Genomic DNA, 17,264 nt, shown 5'->3' on the forward strand with positions numbered 1-17,264 from the left:
GATGAAGCACTATGAACAGAAGCTTCCTGGGGTGGAAGGGCTTATTTATCTCACATATTCTGAATCACAGTCCATTGAGGGAAGCCAAGGCAGGAACTCAAATCAGGCAGGAGCTGATGCAGAGGCCATGAAGGGGTGCTGCTTACTGACTTGCTCCTCATGGCTTGCTCAACCTCTAGTACCGCTAGCCCAGGCGTGACACCACCCATTATTGGTTTAAGAAAATGCCCTACAGGCCTGCCTACAGCCCAGTCTTACAAAGGCAATTTACCAGTTGAGGTTTCCTCCCCTCAGAGGACTGTAACTTCTATCAAGCTGACATAAAAGTAGCCAGCATGAAAAAGCTGAGTGTGTGTCATGGAGCTTGATCAAAGACCTCAACATAAATCCAGCCACACTGAACCTATTAGAAGAGAAAGTGGGAGGTACCTTTGAACGAATTGGTACAGGAGACTACTTCCTGAACATAACTCCAGTAGCACAGACACTGAGATCGACAATTAATAAATGGGACCTCCTGAAACTGAGAAGCTTCTGTAAGGCAAAGGACATGGTCAGCAAGATAAAAAGGCAACCTACATATTGGGAAAAGATATTCACTAACCCCACATCTGACAGAGGGCTGATCTCCAAAGTTTACAAAGAACTCAAGAAACAAGTCTCCAAAACACCAAAGGATCCAATTAAAAAGTGGGGTACAGAACTAAACAGAATTCTCAGTAGAGGAGTCTAAAATGGCTGAGAGGCACTTAAGAAAGCGCTCAACATCCCTAGCCATCCAGGAAATGCAAATCAAAACAACTCTAAGATACCATCTTACTCCTGTCAGAATGGCTAAAATATAAAACTCCAGGGACAGTGTATGCTGAAGAGGATGTGGAGAAAGGGGAACACTCCTCCACTGCTGGTGGGAGTGCTGACTCGTACAGCCACTTTGGAAATCAGTATGGAGATTCCTCAGGAAAATGGGACTCAGTCTACCACAAGACCCAGCAATTCCACTCTGTGAGTTCAAGGCCAGCCTGGTCTACAGATCAAGTTCCAGAACAGCCTCCAAAACAATACAGAGAAACCCTGTCTTGAAAAAAAATAAAATAAAATAAAATAAAAAAAGCTTTGCAGAGTAGGGTCTCCATAGATACCTCACCATAGTCCTTCCCTCCAAAGCAGATATATATGAATGTGCATCTTTTGGACACAATGTCCAAAAGATGCACATTCATACAACAAGGATGTCTGTTCCACTACGTTCATAGCAGCATTATTTATAACAGCCAGAACCTGGAAGCAACCTAAATGCCACTCAACTGAAGAGTGGACAGAGAAAATGTGTTACATTTACACAATGGAGTACTATTCAGTGGAAAAAAAACAATGGAATCTTGAAATTTTCAGGCAAGAAACCATCCTGAGAGAGGTAACCCAGTCACAAAAAGAGAAACATGGTATGTACTCACTCATATATAGATTTTAGACATGAATCAGGGGAGTGCCAGCCTACAATCCTACTGCCAGAGAGTATGGGAAACAGAACCTTCATCCAGTGACTGATGGAAGCAGAGGCAAATACCCACAGCAAAACACTGAACTGAACTCCTGGAATCCAGTGACAGAAAGGGAGAACTGATGAGCAAAGGAGTTAAGACTGGGCTGGTTTAACCCACAGAAACAGTTGACCTGAACAAGGGGGAACTCTTGGACCCCAGATTGATGGCTGTGGGGAAAGCATGGGACTGACCCAGACCCCCTGAATGTGGGTGTCAGTGAGGAGGAGGCCTAGGTAACATATGGGGCCTTGGGTAGTATTTATCTCTGGGGTACAAATGGACTTTTGCTGCCCATCCCACAATGAGGGAGGCTCTCTCAGCCTGGACTCTTGGAGGGGGGCCTAGGCCCTGCCCTGGATAAAATGACAGACTCTGGAGATCCTCCATGGAGGGCCTCACCCTCCCTGGGGATCAGAGTGGAGATTGGGTGAGGGACTGGGGGAAGAAAAAAAATAAAAATAAAGATAAGAAAAATCAAGAAGAAGAAGAAGAAGAAGAAGAAGAAGAAGAAGAAGAAGAAGAAGAAGAAGAAGAAGAAGAAGAAGAAGAAGAAGAAGAAGAAGAAGAAGAAGAAGAAGAAGAAGAAGAAGAAGAAGAAGAAGGAAAGAAAAGTGAGAAGTGAGCATGGAGAACAACGGAACCTCAGTGGATTCCAAATCCATTAAAAATTTTGAAGTAAAGAAAATCAATGGACTCTGGAATATATCTGGACAGTAGTTACAAAATGGATTATCCTGAAATGGGTGTGTATAACAATTGATAAGAACATTCATAAAAGCACCAGAATGACACCTCGCTCTGGTACTGATGTTGATGCAGCCAACTTCAGGGAGACATTCACGGTCCTGAAATACTAAGTCTGGAATAAGAATGATCTTACTCGTGAAGAAATTGTGGAAATGATGAACAATGTTTCTAAAGAAGATCACAGCAGAAGGAGCAGTTTTGTTTGTGTGATTCTAAGCCATGGTGATGAAGGAATAATTTTTGGAACAAATGGGCCTGTTAACATGAAAAAACTAACTAGTTACTTCAGAGGGCAGTATTGCCGAAGTTTAACTGGAAAGCCCAAACTCTTCATCATTCAGGGCCTGCCATGGCGCGGAGTTGGACTGTGGCATTGAGACAGACGGTGGGACTGATGATGGCATGGCAAGCCAGAAGATACCAGTGGAAGCCGACGTCCTGTATGCTTACGCTACAGCACCCAAGGGGAAACTGACCCCCACAAATTATCTTCTGGGTTCCACGTGCACTGTGGCACATGTGCAACCATACTCACAAAATGAGTTACTACTGGAGGAATTCAAAGAACGACGGGTCCTGGATCATCCAGTCACTTTGTGCCATGCTGAAACTGTGTGCACACAGCTTGAGTTTGTGCACATCCTTGCTCGAGTTAACCAGAAGGCAGCCACAGAATTTGAGTCCTTCTCCCTTGACTCTACCTTTCATGCAAAGAAACAGATTCCATGTATCGTGTCCATGCTCACAAAAGAACTGTACTTTTATCACTAAGGAAATGATTGGGGGCTTTGTTTCTGTTTGTTCTTTGTTTTGAATGCCAATGAGGAAACAGTGTCAGGGAGACTTTATTTCCCTCTCATCTAAATCAAATCTGATGTTTCCGATGGTACCAAGAACCATACCACTGCCCTAGCAATGCAACCATAATGCAACTACCTCAAGTTAAACATCAGGTAGTTGAAATAAAATTTAATTAGGAACAAATAAATGTTAATGATGGTACTATCATTGTAGAGGAAATTACAAATTTACTCTTTATAATTAGCAAGATTTGATGATACTATAAATTTTGAAGTAATTATGAAGAAGTTAAACTTTGGGGTGTAATTTTATACTACCTACACACATTAAGAATGTCATTCTAGCCGGGCGTTGGTGGCGCACGCCTTTAATCCCAGCACTCGGGAGGCAGAGGCAGGCGGATCTCTGTGAGCTCGAGACCAGCCTGGTCTACAGAGCGAGTGCCAGGACAGCCTCCAAAACTACACAGAGAAACCCTGTCTCGAAAAACCAAGAAAAAAAAAAAGAATGTCATTCTAGTTTTTGGTAAACTATGGAAATGATGGTGTCAAATGATAATGTCTTAGAACTTGAATCTGTGGGCAGAGTCAAAGGCTGGAACCTTTATTTTGAAGTGATGTATGGAAATGAAGCGTTGGACCACCAGTAGCATTTATTGTAGCTTTTGGTTTTGTGATGTTTGCCCTAAGCCTGTGAGAGGAAAACACGAGCAAAATTGGTTGACTCTTTGAAGGCTACCACACACTCGTGTGGGCATGTGGCAAGGTGCCATATCTACCAGCATTTGTTTCTTACTTATACAGATCAGCTTTGTTTTACAGACCTGCAAAATACCCAAAGGATGATTATGTAACAGCCTCAAATTGTTGATTATTAGAATGAAATAAAGAAGCTATGCAGGGAAATACTAAAATACCAGCTGTAAAATAGAATGTGAGGAGGGGAGAAGTGAATCTACTGTAATTGGAAAAAATGGTTTGAGCCAGAGTGGAGATGTGGCAGAGCCTAGGCACAGCTTCAGAAAGGACTGCCAGCGGGGCCCACCTCATGAGTACTCCTTTGTGTGGAGGATGTCCCAAGTTCCAAGTCACCATGTGAGAAAGTGAGCCAGATCAGAAACTTCTGAGGAAGGGCTTTCCCAAAGTGGTGAGAGTCTCCAGAAGGATCCCTGAACTCCATGTCCAGAGTCTGTAAGCATGCAGTCTATCCTGTTGAAGTTTACAATAGAAGGAAGCCAACAGTGATGTTTGCATTATCACCAGAGAGTAAAGGACCATTGCACTCAGACTTGGGGAACATCCAGTCACAGGCCCTGCAGCCCACATGGGAAGCTGCAGGATGGAGTCCAGCCCCGTCAGAGAGGCTGTGTTCCAGGCTCCCTCACTTGGAGAGGTGCTGAGCCAACACTGGCTCTCCTGATGTGTCCAGTGTTTCACAGAAGCTTCATTTTTGCTCAAAGAAAGGAAGGAACTCACATGTATAACTGGCAGATTCTTGTTTAGACTGGATCTCTTAACTAAGTAAATGTAGCATGTAATGGTATATTGCAGTGTGTTCCCATGTGTCAATTTTATAAAATTTTGTTGTATCTTTATTTCAAAACATAAATCCAGATTTAAAACAAACAAACAAAATGTAGCCAGTATGAAGGTGCCGAGTGCTTCTTGTGCTATAGCACATCTAGGCTGCATCTAGGAAAGCCCTGCATTAGCTGTTCTAGGCCTTGCAATCTGAACTGGCTGCATTTGTTTTTCTTTTTAAAGGGATGCCATATTTGGGGACTGAAGAGATCATGAGGGTTAGGAGTGCCTGTTGCTCTTAGGAAGCCTGAAGTTCAGTTCCCAGGACCCATGGCAGGACCTCTGTAACTCTAACTAGCTCCAGGGGATCCAAAGCCGTCTTCAGGCCTCCAAGGGCACCTGCACCTATCTGTGTGTTCATGCGTTCTCTCTGTCTCTATCTCTCTCTGTGTCTCTGTCTCTCTCTCACACACATACAAATAATAAAATAAAAATAAATCTTCAAGAAAAGAATGCTATATTTACTTGAATCCATAGTTATTCAGACTGAAGAAACTGAGGCAGTATTTTGAAAGTAAAGAAAGCAAGCCTATCACGTCAAGGGAAACAATTGGTGATATAGTTGTTGCTACTGATGAAGCTGGAGGTTTTAGGTGAACTTTTTGAATTTTAGAAAACTCTGCTACCATGACAGAGACAGCTGCCCAGAGACTGAAATTTCTGGATGGGGTCAAAGATACGGTGACTTTTGATTTCCTGGTGTTGTGTAATGAAGTGCATTGATATTTGAAAGAGGTAAATAATTCTGTGAGCCAGCCTGTCCCAGTCAGCCCGCAAATGTTAGCACCAGACCGCACGTGAGGAAAGGCACATTTAAGTGCAAAATGGATGACTGGGTTTCAGTGTTGGCCTCTATGAAGCAAGCAAGCAAGCCACGATGATTTAAATTCCACATTTCCCATCCTCTCTTGTCTTAAACACACACTCACACACACACACTCACTCACACACACACACTTACTTTTACTTATTATGAGAATAGGAAGTGCACTTGCCGTGGCGCATGCGTGGAGGTAGATGGGGGCGGGGGACGACATGGGACGATAACTCTCTTAGGAGTAGTAGCGTTCAACCTTTCCTGCTGCACACAGAAGTGGACTTCTGTGGGCTTCCTCTTCCTTCTGCTCAGACACTCTTCCGTTGGTCACCTTGCAGGACCGAGGTCAGTGGAAATAGTGAAAGGCACCTGGATTCCTCAAGCAGAGAGAGCCACTGGTGTCCCTTGCAAATTGAGATCCAAAGGTCTTGGTTCCAAGAGTTATAAATAAGTATGACGTCACTGATCTGAGCATCCAACGGGATGCATCTTGCAGCTTCCTGCTCTGAGCTTAAAGCCCTGGAAGCATGAGTGGTTTAGAATGTATCCTGTCCTTGTAGCCACCGCAACACTTGCCTCCTGCCGTCCTGCCTTGAGGTACCCAGTGCTCCATGCCAGGAGCACCCTCCCGCTACCCTGTACCTACCTCTGCCTCTGAAACCTATGTCTCCCTTCTATTCCGGTTTTCTTCCTTTGTCTTTCCTGTTTTCATTTGGATTTAGAGAAGAATCCCTTTCCGTTCTACTTTTGGATCCACTGATTTATTTTTAAAAGTGTGTGTCTGTCTGCCTACCTGCCCGTGTTCATGAATGTGTGGAGGTCAGAGGTCAGAGGGAAACTTGCAGAAGTCAGTTCTCTCCTACCATGTGAGGAGTCCCAGGGACTGAACTCAGGCTTGGCAGCAAGCACCTTTATTCACTGAGCCGTCTCACACTTATTCTGAATTGCACGCTTCTTGAAGGCAGGCAAGTTGTCTCATCTCTTCTCTTCCCGTGGAGTGATTCCGAGATCGCACACTCCAAAGACTCTGGCGTTGAGTGGCGTGAAATCAGACAAAGCAGCATATGCCCACCGGCCCCTTGTGCTGTCAGAGACCCTCCACTAGAGGGTGCCCTTAGCTGATGCCAAAACCCGTTCTCGCCCCTCTCTCCCTCTGGGCTGGGCGGGGTCTCATTGTGGGAGGGGCCTGGTTCACTATGGCTTCCCAATGAGCCGCATCAAATGATCCCTCAGCTGGTGGGACACTCCTACTGGAGGGAGAACTCCTCTCCATTACACAAGTGAAGAAAACAAGCTTGAATGTCGGGAGTGGAGAACCAGAAAAAGTCATTCGTATGGGACAAGGTTGAAATTGGGAACCAGTCCCTTTCTAGACCCTCGGGTTCTGTTTAGAGAGCCAAATTATCCATTCCCTCGTTCTTTCAACAAAATTTATTTAGCAACTACTGTGTTCCAAGGGGAGCACATCAGTGAACTAAACACACACAAGTCCCAGCCTCCCCCCTAGCACAATTCAGTGTCTCCCAGGCAACCTCTCCCCATGGCCATCTGCTAAAAACCAATTACCATCGTATGACATGAACAGTCAGTCCTCAAAGGGGGTTCAGATCCTGTGCCGTCTCTGTACATCTCCCACCTGGGATGAGGCACATGGAGGTGGGGGTGTCCTGCTCTAAAATCATCTTTCTTTGGGTTTTCCTTCGGAGAGGCGTAGGCCCTTTTCTCTTCAAAGTGCTTCCCAGGACTGGAGAGATGACCCAGTAGTGAGCCATGGAAGCACCAGACCCAGAACTCAGGTCTTCAGAACCTGTGTAAAAGGCCTGAAGGTGTGGGAGAACAGCTTCCTGTAATCCCAGGACTGGAGGGGCAAGAATGGGGGCCTCCAGGATAAACTGGCTAGCTAAACTAGTGGAATTGTGAGCTCTGTATTCAGTGAGAGACCCAACCTCAGTCAGTAAAATGGAAAACAACTGAAGAAGACTCCCAGCATTAGCTTCAAGTCTATACACACACTCACACACACACACAGACATACACACACACTCACACATACACACACATTCACACATACACACTCACATACACACAGACATGCACATACTCACACACACACTCACACACAGACACACACTCACACATACACACACATACACCCAGACATACACAGACACACTCACACATACACACATACATACACACAGACACACACATACATACACACACATGCACACAAACACACATACACAGACATGCACACGCACCTGAGACACATCTCTCTCTCTCTCTCTCTCTCACACACACACACACACACGAGACACCTCTCTCTCTCTCACACACAACACACACACCTAAGACACATCTCTGTCTCTCTCTGTGTGTCTGTCTGTGTGTGTGTGTGTGTGTGTCTGTCTGTCTGTCTGTCTCTCTCTCACACACACACACAAAAGAAAAGTGCATAAGACCCTATCCTCTTGCCTCTTAGTCACCACATGCCCCGCACAAACCTTGGAACTTAACCTCATCAGAGTTGGATTCTGCGGGAGAGGCAGCAAGGGGCCATGAATTCACTCAACTAGCACCCTTTGCTAGATGTTTCTGGAACGAGCTGTCCCTTGTCTCAAGGGAACAAGGCATAGCCTCTTGGTCTTCCTTGAAAGACCCCCGGGAGTGTGCACATCGGCATGTGACTCCGTGACTCTCTTGGGGCTCACTTGGGTTGGTGGGCTCCCTCTGCCCCACCTCCTGTAACAACAGCCTGACTTCCTGGAGACCAAAACCACAAGCAGAAAGTAGAGGTGTGAGATACTCACAGGCTGGGCCTGTGTGTAGGAGAGAGAGTGTGTGCAGCACAGAGGACACCGAGAACAGAAAGGGCTACACGGGTGAGGCAGCCAGGCGGCTGCTGTCCGCACCAGGATGGCACTTCCTGCGGGCAGGCGTGTGTAGCAGTCGGAGACGGCACCAGACATGTGGCTCTTCTTTGGGATCGTTGGATGGCTGGCAGCAGCTCTCTCAGGTAGATCTGTCTCTTCTGTCACCTCCCACCACTTATACCAGAGGACCTGGGTCCTGTCCGTTTGGCACCGTGCTAGCCGTTTCCTTTGTGGCCACCTTCAGAGAGCCTTTTAAGCTAAGACCATCCTGGTGTGACAACAGCTTGGGGCTTGAGATGACACAGGGACCCCTTAAGGGACCAGATCTGGTTGGATGGTGCTCTCATCCTAAAGGGCCTCCTGGGAGTGAGAGGAATGAGCTCTGGGCCTGCCTCGGGTCCTGGGTCTGAAGAGGGAATCACCCACCCGTAGGCTCAGGAAGCACCGCTCCCGCATATGCCTTCTTCCCATCTCACAGGAAGGAAGGAACCACTCCTTTGTGAAGCAGGACCAACTGACAACAGCGTTTTCCATGTTAAGGCCCCAGGGTAGGGTTCACCCAGACCAGAGGCAGAACCCAGGGAGACCCAGGGGACTCTAGTCTGTCATTCTTGGTGACCTCAGCTCATCTCCTTGGATTAATTTGAGACGCAAATGATCAGGAGTGCTCTTGAGGTCCTGAGCAACCCTCAAAGTGCTGAGGTATCCTTGCCTCCTGGGCCAGAATTCTAGAGCAGAGGCCTGGGGTCACCAGACACTTATGAGATGCCATAGAGTATGGAGGCCAAGCTAGCTGGAACAGGCAACGCCCAGAGACTCGGGAGTCCCTGTGCGTGCTGGACTTCACATTTTGCAAGGAGGAAGATGGTACAGAAACAGGGTTATGGCCTAAGGAGTTAGGTCTGCCCTACAGCGGGGGAACCCAGGCAGAGGGGCAGGGATATGGGGCTGCTTCAGAGGCCGTGAACACTTGGGAATGTTTAAGGACTGTCTTCTCTCTGTCTGGGTCTGCAGGCATGTTCTCCAAGCTCTCTGGTGTCAGGCTGGCATAGGGAAGTTATTTTTCTCTGGTAGTGGTACCTTCATGTCTTGGTTGTCCTTTCTGGACCAGCTGGTTCTAAAGCACTTGCCCTAGGGGTTCAGCTGCCTTCTGCCCAGGCTGACTGAAACTGGTGAGAAGTCTCCTGCCTCTTCCTGTCCACCATGCTGCCATGCCTGCCCTTCCTAAGAGGCCCGGCACAGGCTCAGAATTAAGTCCTAAAGGGAAAGGACTGCGGGCCACCCAGACCGAGGCCTCAAAAGAACAAGCTCCTTCTAGTTCCACTGCCTCCCCGTAGGATTGAGGGCTGGGACTGAGCCGGATACAGGAGCCCTTTGTGCTGAGGCTGGTGGGTCCTTGGTCTGAGATGATGGGTGCAGGGTGATGCCCATGGGAAGGCCAGACCTCAGCAGCAGACATGCTCTAGAGAGCCTACCCTTAGGTGTGTGTTGTGCTGCCCCTGCCCCATGATGGTATCAGCAACCTCGGCTCCTTCCTGTCCCTGTGTTGATGTCGGTTGACTCATTTTTTTGTTTTGTTACTGATAAAAGTTTAGTTAAAAAAAAACAAACAAAATACCTTTGTTATGTTGTAAGTGGAAAACCGTTATCATTCATTAGAAATTAAAGAGAAAAGGAAGCATAAAAATAAATGTTGGCAAAAACCAATCTGCGGCAATTGAATGATGCCACCCAAGTCCCTAAAGCCTAAGGCCTACACTCATCCTCCCTCTTAGTTAAACGGTGATGAGGGCAGGGACAAGGAAGTCCTGGTTAAAAACGGTTATTTTCTTCTGAACTTGTCCAGCACTCTGAGCAGGGAAAATAGTTCCCTCTCTGGGAAACGCTCACTCATGAGTCACTGGTGGTCTATGCCCCACTGAGAAATGTCCTGAGTGGATGAGCTTTGCAGGTGTAAGGAAAACTATACCCCCAAAGTGTCCCCATGTGTCCCTCCTGCTGAGGTTAGGGAGGCTGAGACCCTGAGCTCGGGGCCTGAGTGTCCCTTCCCTCTGCCTGACCTGGTAGGCCCTGCTGGCACAGGAATGCTCACAGGGGTGGTGGATCTGTGTTGGACCACACATGCTTGCGGAAAGTGCATTAAGAGAAAAGAGAAAGAAAAGGTGGGAAACAATGAACAGCAATAATAAAGGGGACAGGAGAGTGAAGTTTGGTGAAGTTCTGGAGCTCTCTGCCCAGGAGCGGGGGTCCATGCCTAAGTGGTCCAAGCCTGAGGGTCGGGGGTTGGCGAGTGCCAGGAGTTGGTGGATACTGGCCTTCTTGAGAGTTGCAGGGCTCTTTCTAGGCCTGGTACCTAGCTCCAGCTGGCTCCTGGCAAGGCCTGAATGCTCCTGGATGACCACGGCTTAGAGACGCAGACCCTCTGTTCATGATCATGCTCCCTGGGTCCAGTTCTGTGCCTCTGGGTCCTGATCATCCAAGGGAGAAAGGGACTGAGATAGTGAACTAGAAGCCCTGACTGCAGGGAAGACAGGCTTATAAAACTGGAGTTTTGTATTGCTTCTGATTCACCAAGGGCCTGAACTCCATTCCTGCCCTGGTCCTCACTTTCCTGGTTAGTGGATAAAGTCTTTTGTGTCCCGAAAGGTAGTTTGTAACTATTTTTAAAGTAATAGTACTTCGGGCTAGAGATGCCATTCAGTGACTGAGCGTTTTTCTGGAGTGTGCAAGATGCCTGCTTTGACACCCAGCACCACACATACAGAAATGGTTTAATTTTTAAAAATTCATCTGTTTTTCCCTATTTACAACCATAAATTTTGTTTTATGTAAGTCTGATCATTTCAAGGGTCCTTTGAGCTAATCAGGCTGATGAAAGCAACTTTTTAAAATAATAAATGTCCCTTACTAATTAATTCTAGTTAATTAATTCCCTCAGTTCTATGCTGTCCGATATGATGGCCACTGTGTTACTTCCATTTGAGATGTTCCAGTGCAGAGCACAAAGCAAACTCTGAAAATGAGTTAAAATTATGTATATATATGTGTGTGCATACACACATATATAAATATATACTGTGTGTGTGCATACACACATATAAATATACACAGTGTGTGTGTGTGTGTGTGCATGTACAGTAATGAATGGCACAGCACACATGGGGGTCAGAGAACAACTTTTAGGAACTGGTTTTCTCTTTCTAATATGTGGGTCTCCGGAATGGAACTCAGGTTGTAGTTGGCCGCAAACACCTTTGCCCATTGAACCATCTTGCCAGCCCATCTTATTCTAAACTGAAATTAGGAACTGAAGGATTGAAATATTCACACTCACCCCTCACTGACCTCTAGAATCTTGTCTAGGTTCTAGGCAAAAGTGTTCTGTTGTGAGTGAAACTCTCAGACCCTTGAATCCCCTTTCTTCTACAGCAGAGAACAAAGTCTTTCCAAGGAAGGGCGATTTTAGAATTAAGTCTCTGACATAAGCAGAGTGATCATGAAGTTCTCCTAAATATTTCAATGATATTGGCAGACATTATCCAATCATCCTGAATTTTGACATTGAACTTTGAACTGAAAGCACGAGCTCTAAGGGCCACATGTTCTCAAATATCACAAACACGGGATTTTTACCTACAGTGTACAGAATTTAACCCAACTTTTACTTTATGCACCTCTGGAAGTACTAGAAGGTTCTGCTTAATTGATCAGGTATGTTTTGTAAAGTCCAGTCTCCCTGGAAGGGTGTGCTGGAGACTGGGCTTTCTCAAGCAGAGAGGATTTGCTGTTGGTGGATTCAGTTCAGGTCGGCCTTTTGTCGTTTTACCAAAATAGAAGGTGTTATTCTTCTGTGCTGCCAATGGTCATGCTGTGTCCTTTGTCCTCCAGCTGGGAAGTCCTTTGGCCCACAGTTTCTGGGTACTAGGGACACAAACCTGATCTTGTATGTCTGTGTCCTCCCCTGAGCGACTAAAACCCATCAGGTGTCCACTTGTCCTGCCATTCCGCGTCACATCTTCCTGCCTGCAGTACAGCTTACAGACACACCAGTGACACAGGACAAACTTCCACATCATCTGCTTTCTTGTGCGGTCTGGCTACAGGTGACAACTGACAGGGACAGTTGGCATGGCTGTTACAACAGTGGCCATCCCACGTGGCAGAGCTAGCACATGTAGGCACACGTAGATTGCTTCAGAGTGATCTGAGAGGACAGAGACACATTGCCGATAGTGCCCATGCTCATTCTGGGTTTGCCAAAGACCTTTGCTGCCCACACCAGCCTCATTTCCTTACAAGAAAGTTCATGAGACAGCCAAGCCCTGGCAAAAAGCAAAACAAAACAACAATAACAAAACAAACAAACCCAAGCTTTCCCCCGAGACAAGAAAGACCAAGTAGCTGTTGGTGAAACAGTTCAGCCAAGCCTGGTGACCTGAATTAGATCCCTGGGAGCCACATAGTGGAAGGAGAGAACAGATTCACACAGCTTGTTCTCTGACCTCCGTGTGCGTAACGAGGCACATCCATATACACACACAAGAAAGAGAGAGAGAAAGGAAGGAAGAGAAAGAAAGAATGGAGGGAGGGAGGGAGGGAGGAAGGGAAGGGAAGGGAAGGGAAGGGAAGGGAAGGAAAGGAAAGGAAAGGAAAGGAAAGGAAAGGAAAGGAAAGGAAAGGAAAGGAAGAGAAGGAAGGAAGACTGAGTCACTGAGCCAGTGAGCAACTCCGACTGATTAGGACGGGGCTGGTGGGTCTGATGGAAGAAGACCAGGTCACCTTCCCCATGCCTGGACTACAGACAGAAGCCACAAATTTCAAGGCCTGTGCCAGGCCAGAGGCTTGCATTAAGGAGCCTCTGTAGACTGTCATTCCCAGGTCGCCAGTGTCCCCCAGCTCCCTTTAACCCTTCTTAAACGTTTAAAGTGGCCTCCTGTTTAATAGTCGAAGAGAATCCCCGTGGCTCACAGGCAGAGCTGCTGGGAAGCACCCGGGCACGCTATCAGTAAAAACAAACGTGGAAACAAAAAGACGCCACTAGACACTAGCTGCCAGCCATATGCTTTGCTATACTCTGTCCTCCAAAGGGAGGACTGCGGGGGCCACAGCCATTTACAACTAGTCCCACAGCAGGCCCTCTCCTCCATGACAGGCTGCCAGAGGAGCAAGTCAGTAGTGACAGTGTTGAGGTGCTGTCAACAAAGCCACTGTGCAAACTTTTGGGTGTGCACTTACACTTTGGAAACACCGATCAAAGAAAGGTCAGAGGGTTGGGCCTATGCCCCTTTGACAAGACTCAATCTGAGGAAGCTGCTCAGCTGCCTGGAACATTCTGGATATAAGTGTCCCATGGCAGGCAGTCCCAGGACACCCTGAATTTCTCTGGTGAGACTTGAAATAGGGATGACACCCTAACTCATGCCCCCGCTGGCCCAGCTCCGGCTTGTGTTCATACAGAGGCCAGACAGTCCCTCAGCAGCCATCCGTCTACCTTGTTGAGAAAGCATCTTTGGCTGGCCCGGAACTCACACATTAGATTAGGGTAACTGGCCAGCAGTTACCAAGGGTCTGCCTGTCTTTCTCCCCAATGCTGGGACTATAAACACATGCCCCACGCTCAGCTTATTTTGTATGAGATGGAGGCCTCAGGATTGAAATCAGGTCCTTGTGCAGACTGAGCTGTCCCGTCCCACCTCCCGGTCCCTATGACCTGGGAAAGATGCGGAGTCTTTGAAGGGGTGAAGTCAGGATGGGCTCGGGGAACCAGATCTTGCCTTAACAAACTTGGCAGGGCAATCTCAGGCAGTTTCCTTCTTTTCTCTGGTATTAGTTTCCTCCCTAGAAAACGAACGTTGGACATAAGGATGGATCTAAAACCCTTGCCCTCTAAGTACATCCCTGGAGACCACAGGCTCAGAGAGCAGAGACTCAGTAGATACACACAATGTGTTATAACCCCAGCCAGGACCCTGGGGTCACACGGGCTTGTTTGCAGTCCCAGCTCTGTGAGCTCCCAGGATTGTGTGCCTGCAGGCTACAGACAGCAATGCCCAGCTTCTTAGTGGTCAAACCAGCTTAGATAAGGCTTCCAAAGGTCCTGAGCACACGGCAGTATCCAAAATTGTTTCATTAGAAATGTGTCACCTGGGGCACAATTAACCTTGTGCGTGTGCATGGATTTGACCATTAAGCTGGTGCCATTTGCACAGTGAACTCATTTACCCACAAGGCAATTCTCTTTTATAGATGCGGAAATGGAGGCTTAGCAAAATCTACAGCTAGTGAGTGCCGGAACCCGAGCAGCCCAGAGCCCTTTCCTCCATAAGTAAGAGGCCTGACTGGCACTCTGTCAACTTGTGAAGTTTCTTCCCTAAATTGCTGATTTACCATTGAGTCCAGGGTCTGCATGGGGGCGCTCTAGGGTCCTGTGGTTTCAGAAGGTCTTTAGCAATACAGGAGACGCAGTGTGGCTGCCTTACTCAACCCATGGCTACCCTTCATAGAGTTTGCTTGGCAGTTAAGATGAACATCAGGACCAGGCAGGAAAGTGAAGTCCAAAAGGCACCAGGGCCAAGGGGAAGCTCGCCTGACAGCAGGTTCCATCTTAGCACATTTATTCTGTATTGAGCCTTGTGTTGCAATTAAGATACAAGATGCAAAAGCCATCTCATTATGACTTAGGTGAGGAAATATACCATAACAACCTGGCCTAGTGTGCCACAGATACAAGCCAACGAACTGTAAGGGCCTCCCATTGCTGGCGACTCCCATTTTCTAAGTCTCAGCTTAGATGTTTATGCTATCCTGTCTTCACAATTCTGGGGCAGTTCCCTGCCATCCCCATTTTAGAGGTTGGGAAACTGAGGCTCAGAAGATTATGTAAGTTGTCTCAGTGGTGGCTAATGCTAAATTTAAGCAAAAAAGATCACATCTGGAACTGGGGAGATGGTTCTGTGGGTAAAATGCTTGCCTTGTAAGCATGAAGATTTGTATTTGATCCCCAGGTTAGAAAGCAAAAGCCTGGCGTGGTGGCATGCAATTGTAATCCCAGTGCAGGGGAGGCAGTGACTCGTGGATCCCTGCAGTGCCAGCCCCACCAACATGGTACAGTTCAAGCCGGTGAGAGATCCTACCTCCATGAAATGTTAACTGTGGCACAGAGAAGAGTGCTAGGTGTCTTGGGATGCTTCGAGGGCCCCACAGGTGCTTCCGCAGGGGGTGATGTGGCATGGGACAGCAGAGGAGGAACAAAGCATGGTCCAGGTTCCCACCACCGCCATTTTGTAGGTTCGGTAGCCTGACAGCTTCCTGCGTGAAAATGGCTCCTAACAGAGGTTGGTAGTCAGAGTAGCTGATAAGCTGTTGAGCAAGCTGTGGGGCTAGGCCTGGCACACCTGAGGCCCTGGGGATAGGGTCTTCAACCATAGGGAAGCAGCCTCCTGCTTTCCTCTTCAAAAGACCCAGCTCCTGGGTCTCCAGAAGTGTCCATGATAGGGGATATTAGAAGATCCAGTCTTCAGGCCACTCCTGACCTCCCTCACAATGCTGGCCTGGCTGATTTCTCCAGACACTGGCAACAGATGCCCTAAAGGGTCTATGTGAGACCGAAGGCAGGCATGGGCTGTTGGGGAGTGGGGGTAGGCTGGCAGAGGAGGAGACGCAGAGCTGGGGCCCCTTCTGAGCATATCCCCACCCCCGACAGTTAGGAGTCACCCGTCACCGTCTGGGTCAGGAGAATACAGGAGAAGTTGCTGCATCTTCGGAACTGGGGGCAAAGCTGAGCAGGGACCTGCCCCATTTACAGAAGAGCAAACTGATACCAAGAACATTGATCAGTTCCTGACAGACCTGGTCACCAGCTTACCCACACTAGCTGCCTCTTCCTCGATGGGGAGGGAGGGTTTATCTGCACGATAATATGCTTTTAGCTGGGGTGTGTTTACCTCTTCCTGGAGGGGCCTGGGGATGACTTGGGGCTAGGGCAGAGGTAACAGTGCTCTGTGGGGCTGCCAGTGACCGAGTTCTTAGCCCACTCATTGCTCTAGCCTTCTCTGTCTTCTTTCTGGACACAGAGTCTTCTTCTATCTAGACGAGACTCTGGACACCCAAGGATGTCTCAGCTGGAGGAAACCCAGAGTGGTCGGATAACGGCTCCTAACTGCCAGGAGAGGAAAGTGGACGGCAGAGTGGGAAGTGAGGTGCCCACAGTCAGGGCGAGGAGGCAACTTTACGGGTTTCCCGTTCCCACCCTGGGGCCTCTTCTCACATTACCTGTGAGCACGCCTCATGCTTGGCTCCCCGCCTTTCTGCCAGAATACTTAGTGCATACGATGGTCCAACCTGGTCTCACTTTAGCGCAGGTGACCCTGGGCTCCAACTTGCTGGCCAGCAGGGTGAAGAGAGAAACTGTCTTGTGCAGCCCCTCTATCAATCCTGAGTTCTGGCGATTTTTTATCTTCAGTTTCTCCATTTCCCTCCCTCCCCCTCCCTCCCTCCCCTCCCCCTCCCTCCAATCTCCCTCACTCTCTTCTCTCTTGTAAATTTTATCAGAGCCATTTAATTTGAAACTTACTGAGATGTTTCATGAACAACACAAAGAGTTCCCATGAGTACTTCACCCAGACTCCCAACCATTAAGGGTATCTCATTTGTTTTACCATTTTCGCTCAAAGTGGGTTTTTTGTTACTGTTTTCATAACTACCTGAGAGCAGATTGTGGATATACTGTCCCTTTCCCCCAAAATATTCCAATAGGACTAGTTTTGTTTCTTAGGTTGCATTGCTGTTTTGTTTTGTTTTCGAACATCTCAAAATCTGACCATGTTGGGCTCAAGTAATCCTCCTGCCTCAATTTCCCAAGTAGCTAGAACTGCATTCATGTACCATCATGCCCAACATT

General features: G+C 47.7%; 1 protein-coding gene and 1 pseudogene across 5 annotated transcripts in view; both read left to right on the forward strand.

Moving 5' to 3' along the window:
* Positions 1-2,166: 2,166 nt before the first annotated feature.
* On the forward strand, positions 2,167-3,065 carry LOC101839076 (annotated as a pseudogene).
* Positions 3,066-8,287: 5,222 nt separating this feature from the next.
* Cd6 (CD6 molecule) overlaps positions 8,288-17,264 on the forward strand; it is a 38,576-nt gene continuing 29,599 nt past the window's right edge. For 4 of the 5 annotated variants that reach the window (XM_021225850.2, XM_021225858.2, XM_021225856.2 and 1 more), the window contains exon 1: positions 8,288-8,508. In XM_021225850.2, coding sequence (XP_021081509.1) covers positions 8,460-8,508 — 49 coding nt within the window. In that variant the 5' untranslated portion in view covers positions 8,288-8,459. The remainder of the gene's footprint in view (positions 8,509-17,264) is intronic. The other variant, XM_013112052.3, reaches the window with a different exon arrangement.

The sequence above is a fragment of the Mesocricetus auratus genome, unplaced genomic scaffold, assembly GCF_017639785.1.
Source record: "Mesocricetus auratus isolate SY011 unplaced genomic scaffold, BCM_Maur_2.0 Super-Scaffold_4256, whole genome shotgun sequence".
In the NCBI taxonomy this organism is placed as follows: Eukaryota; Metazoa; Chordata; class Mammalia; order Rodentia; family Cricetidae; genus Mesocricetus; species Mesocricetus auratus.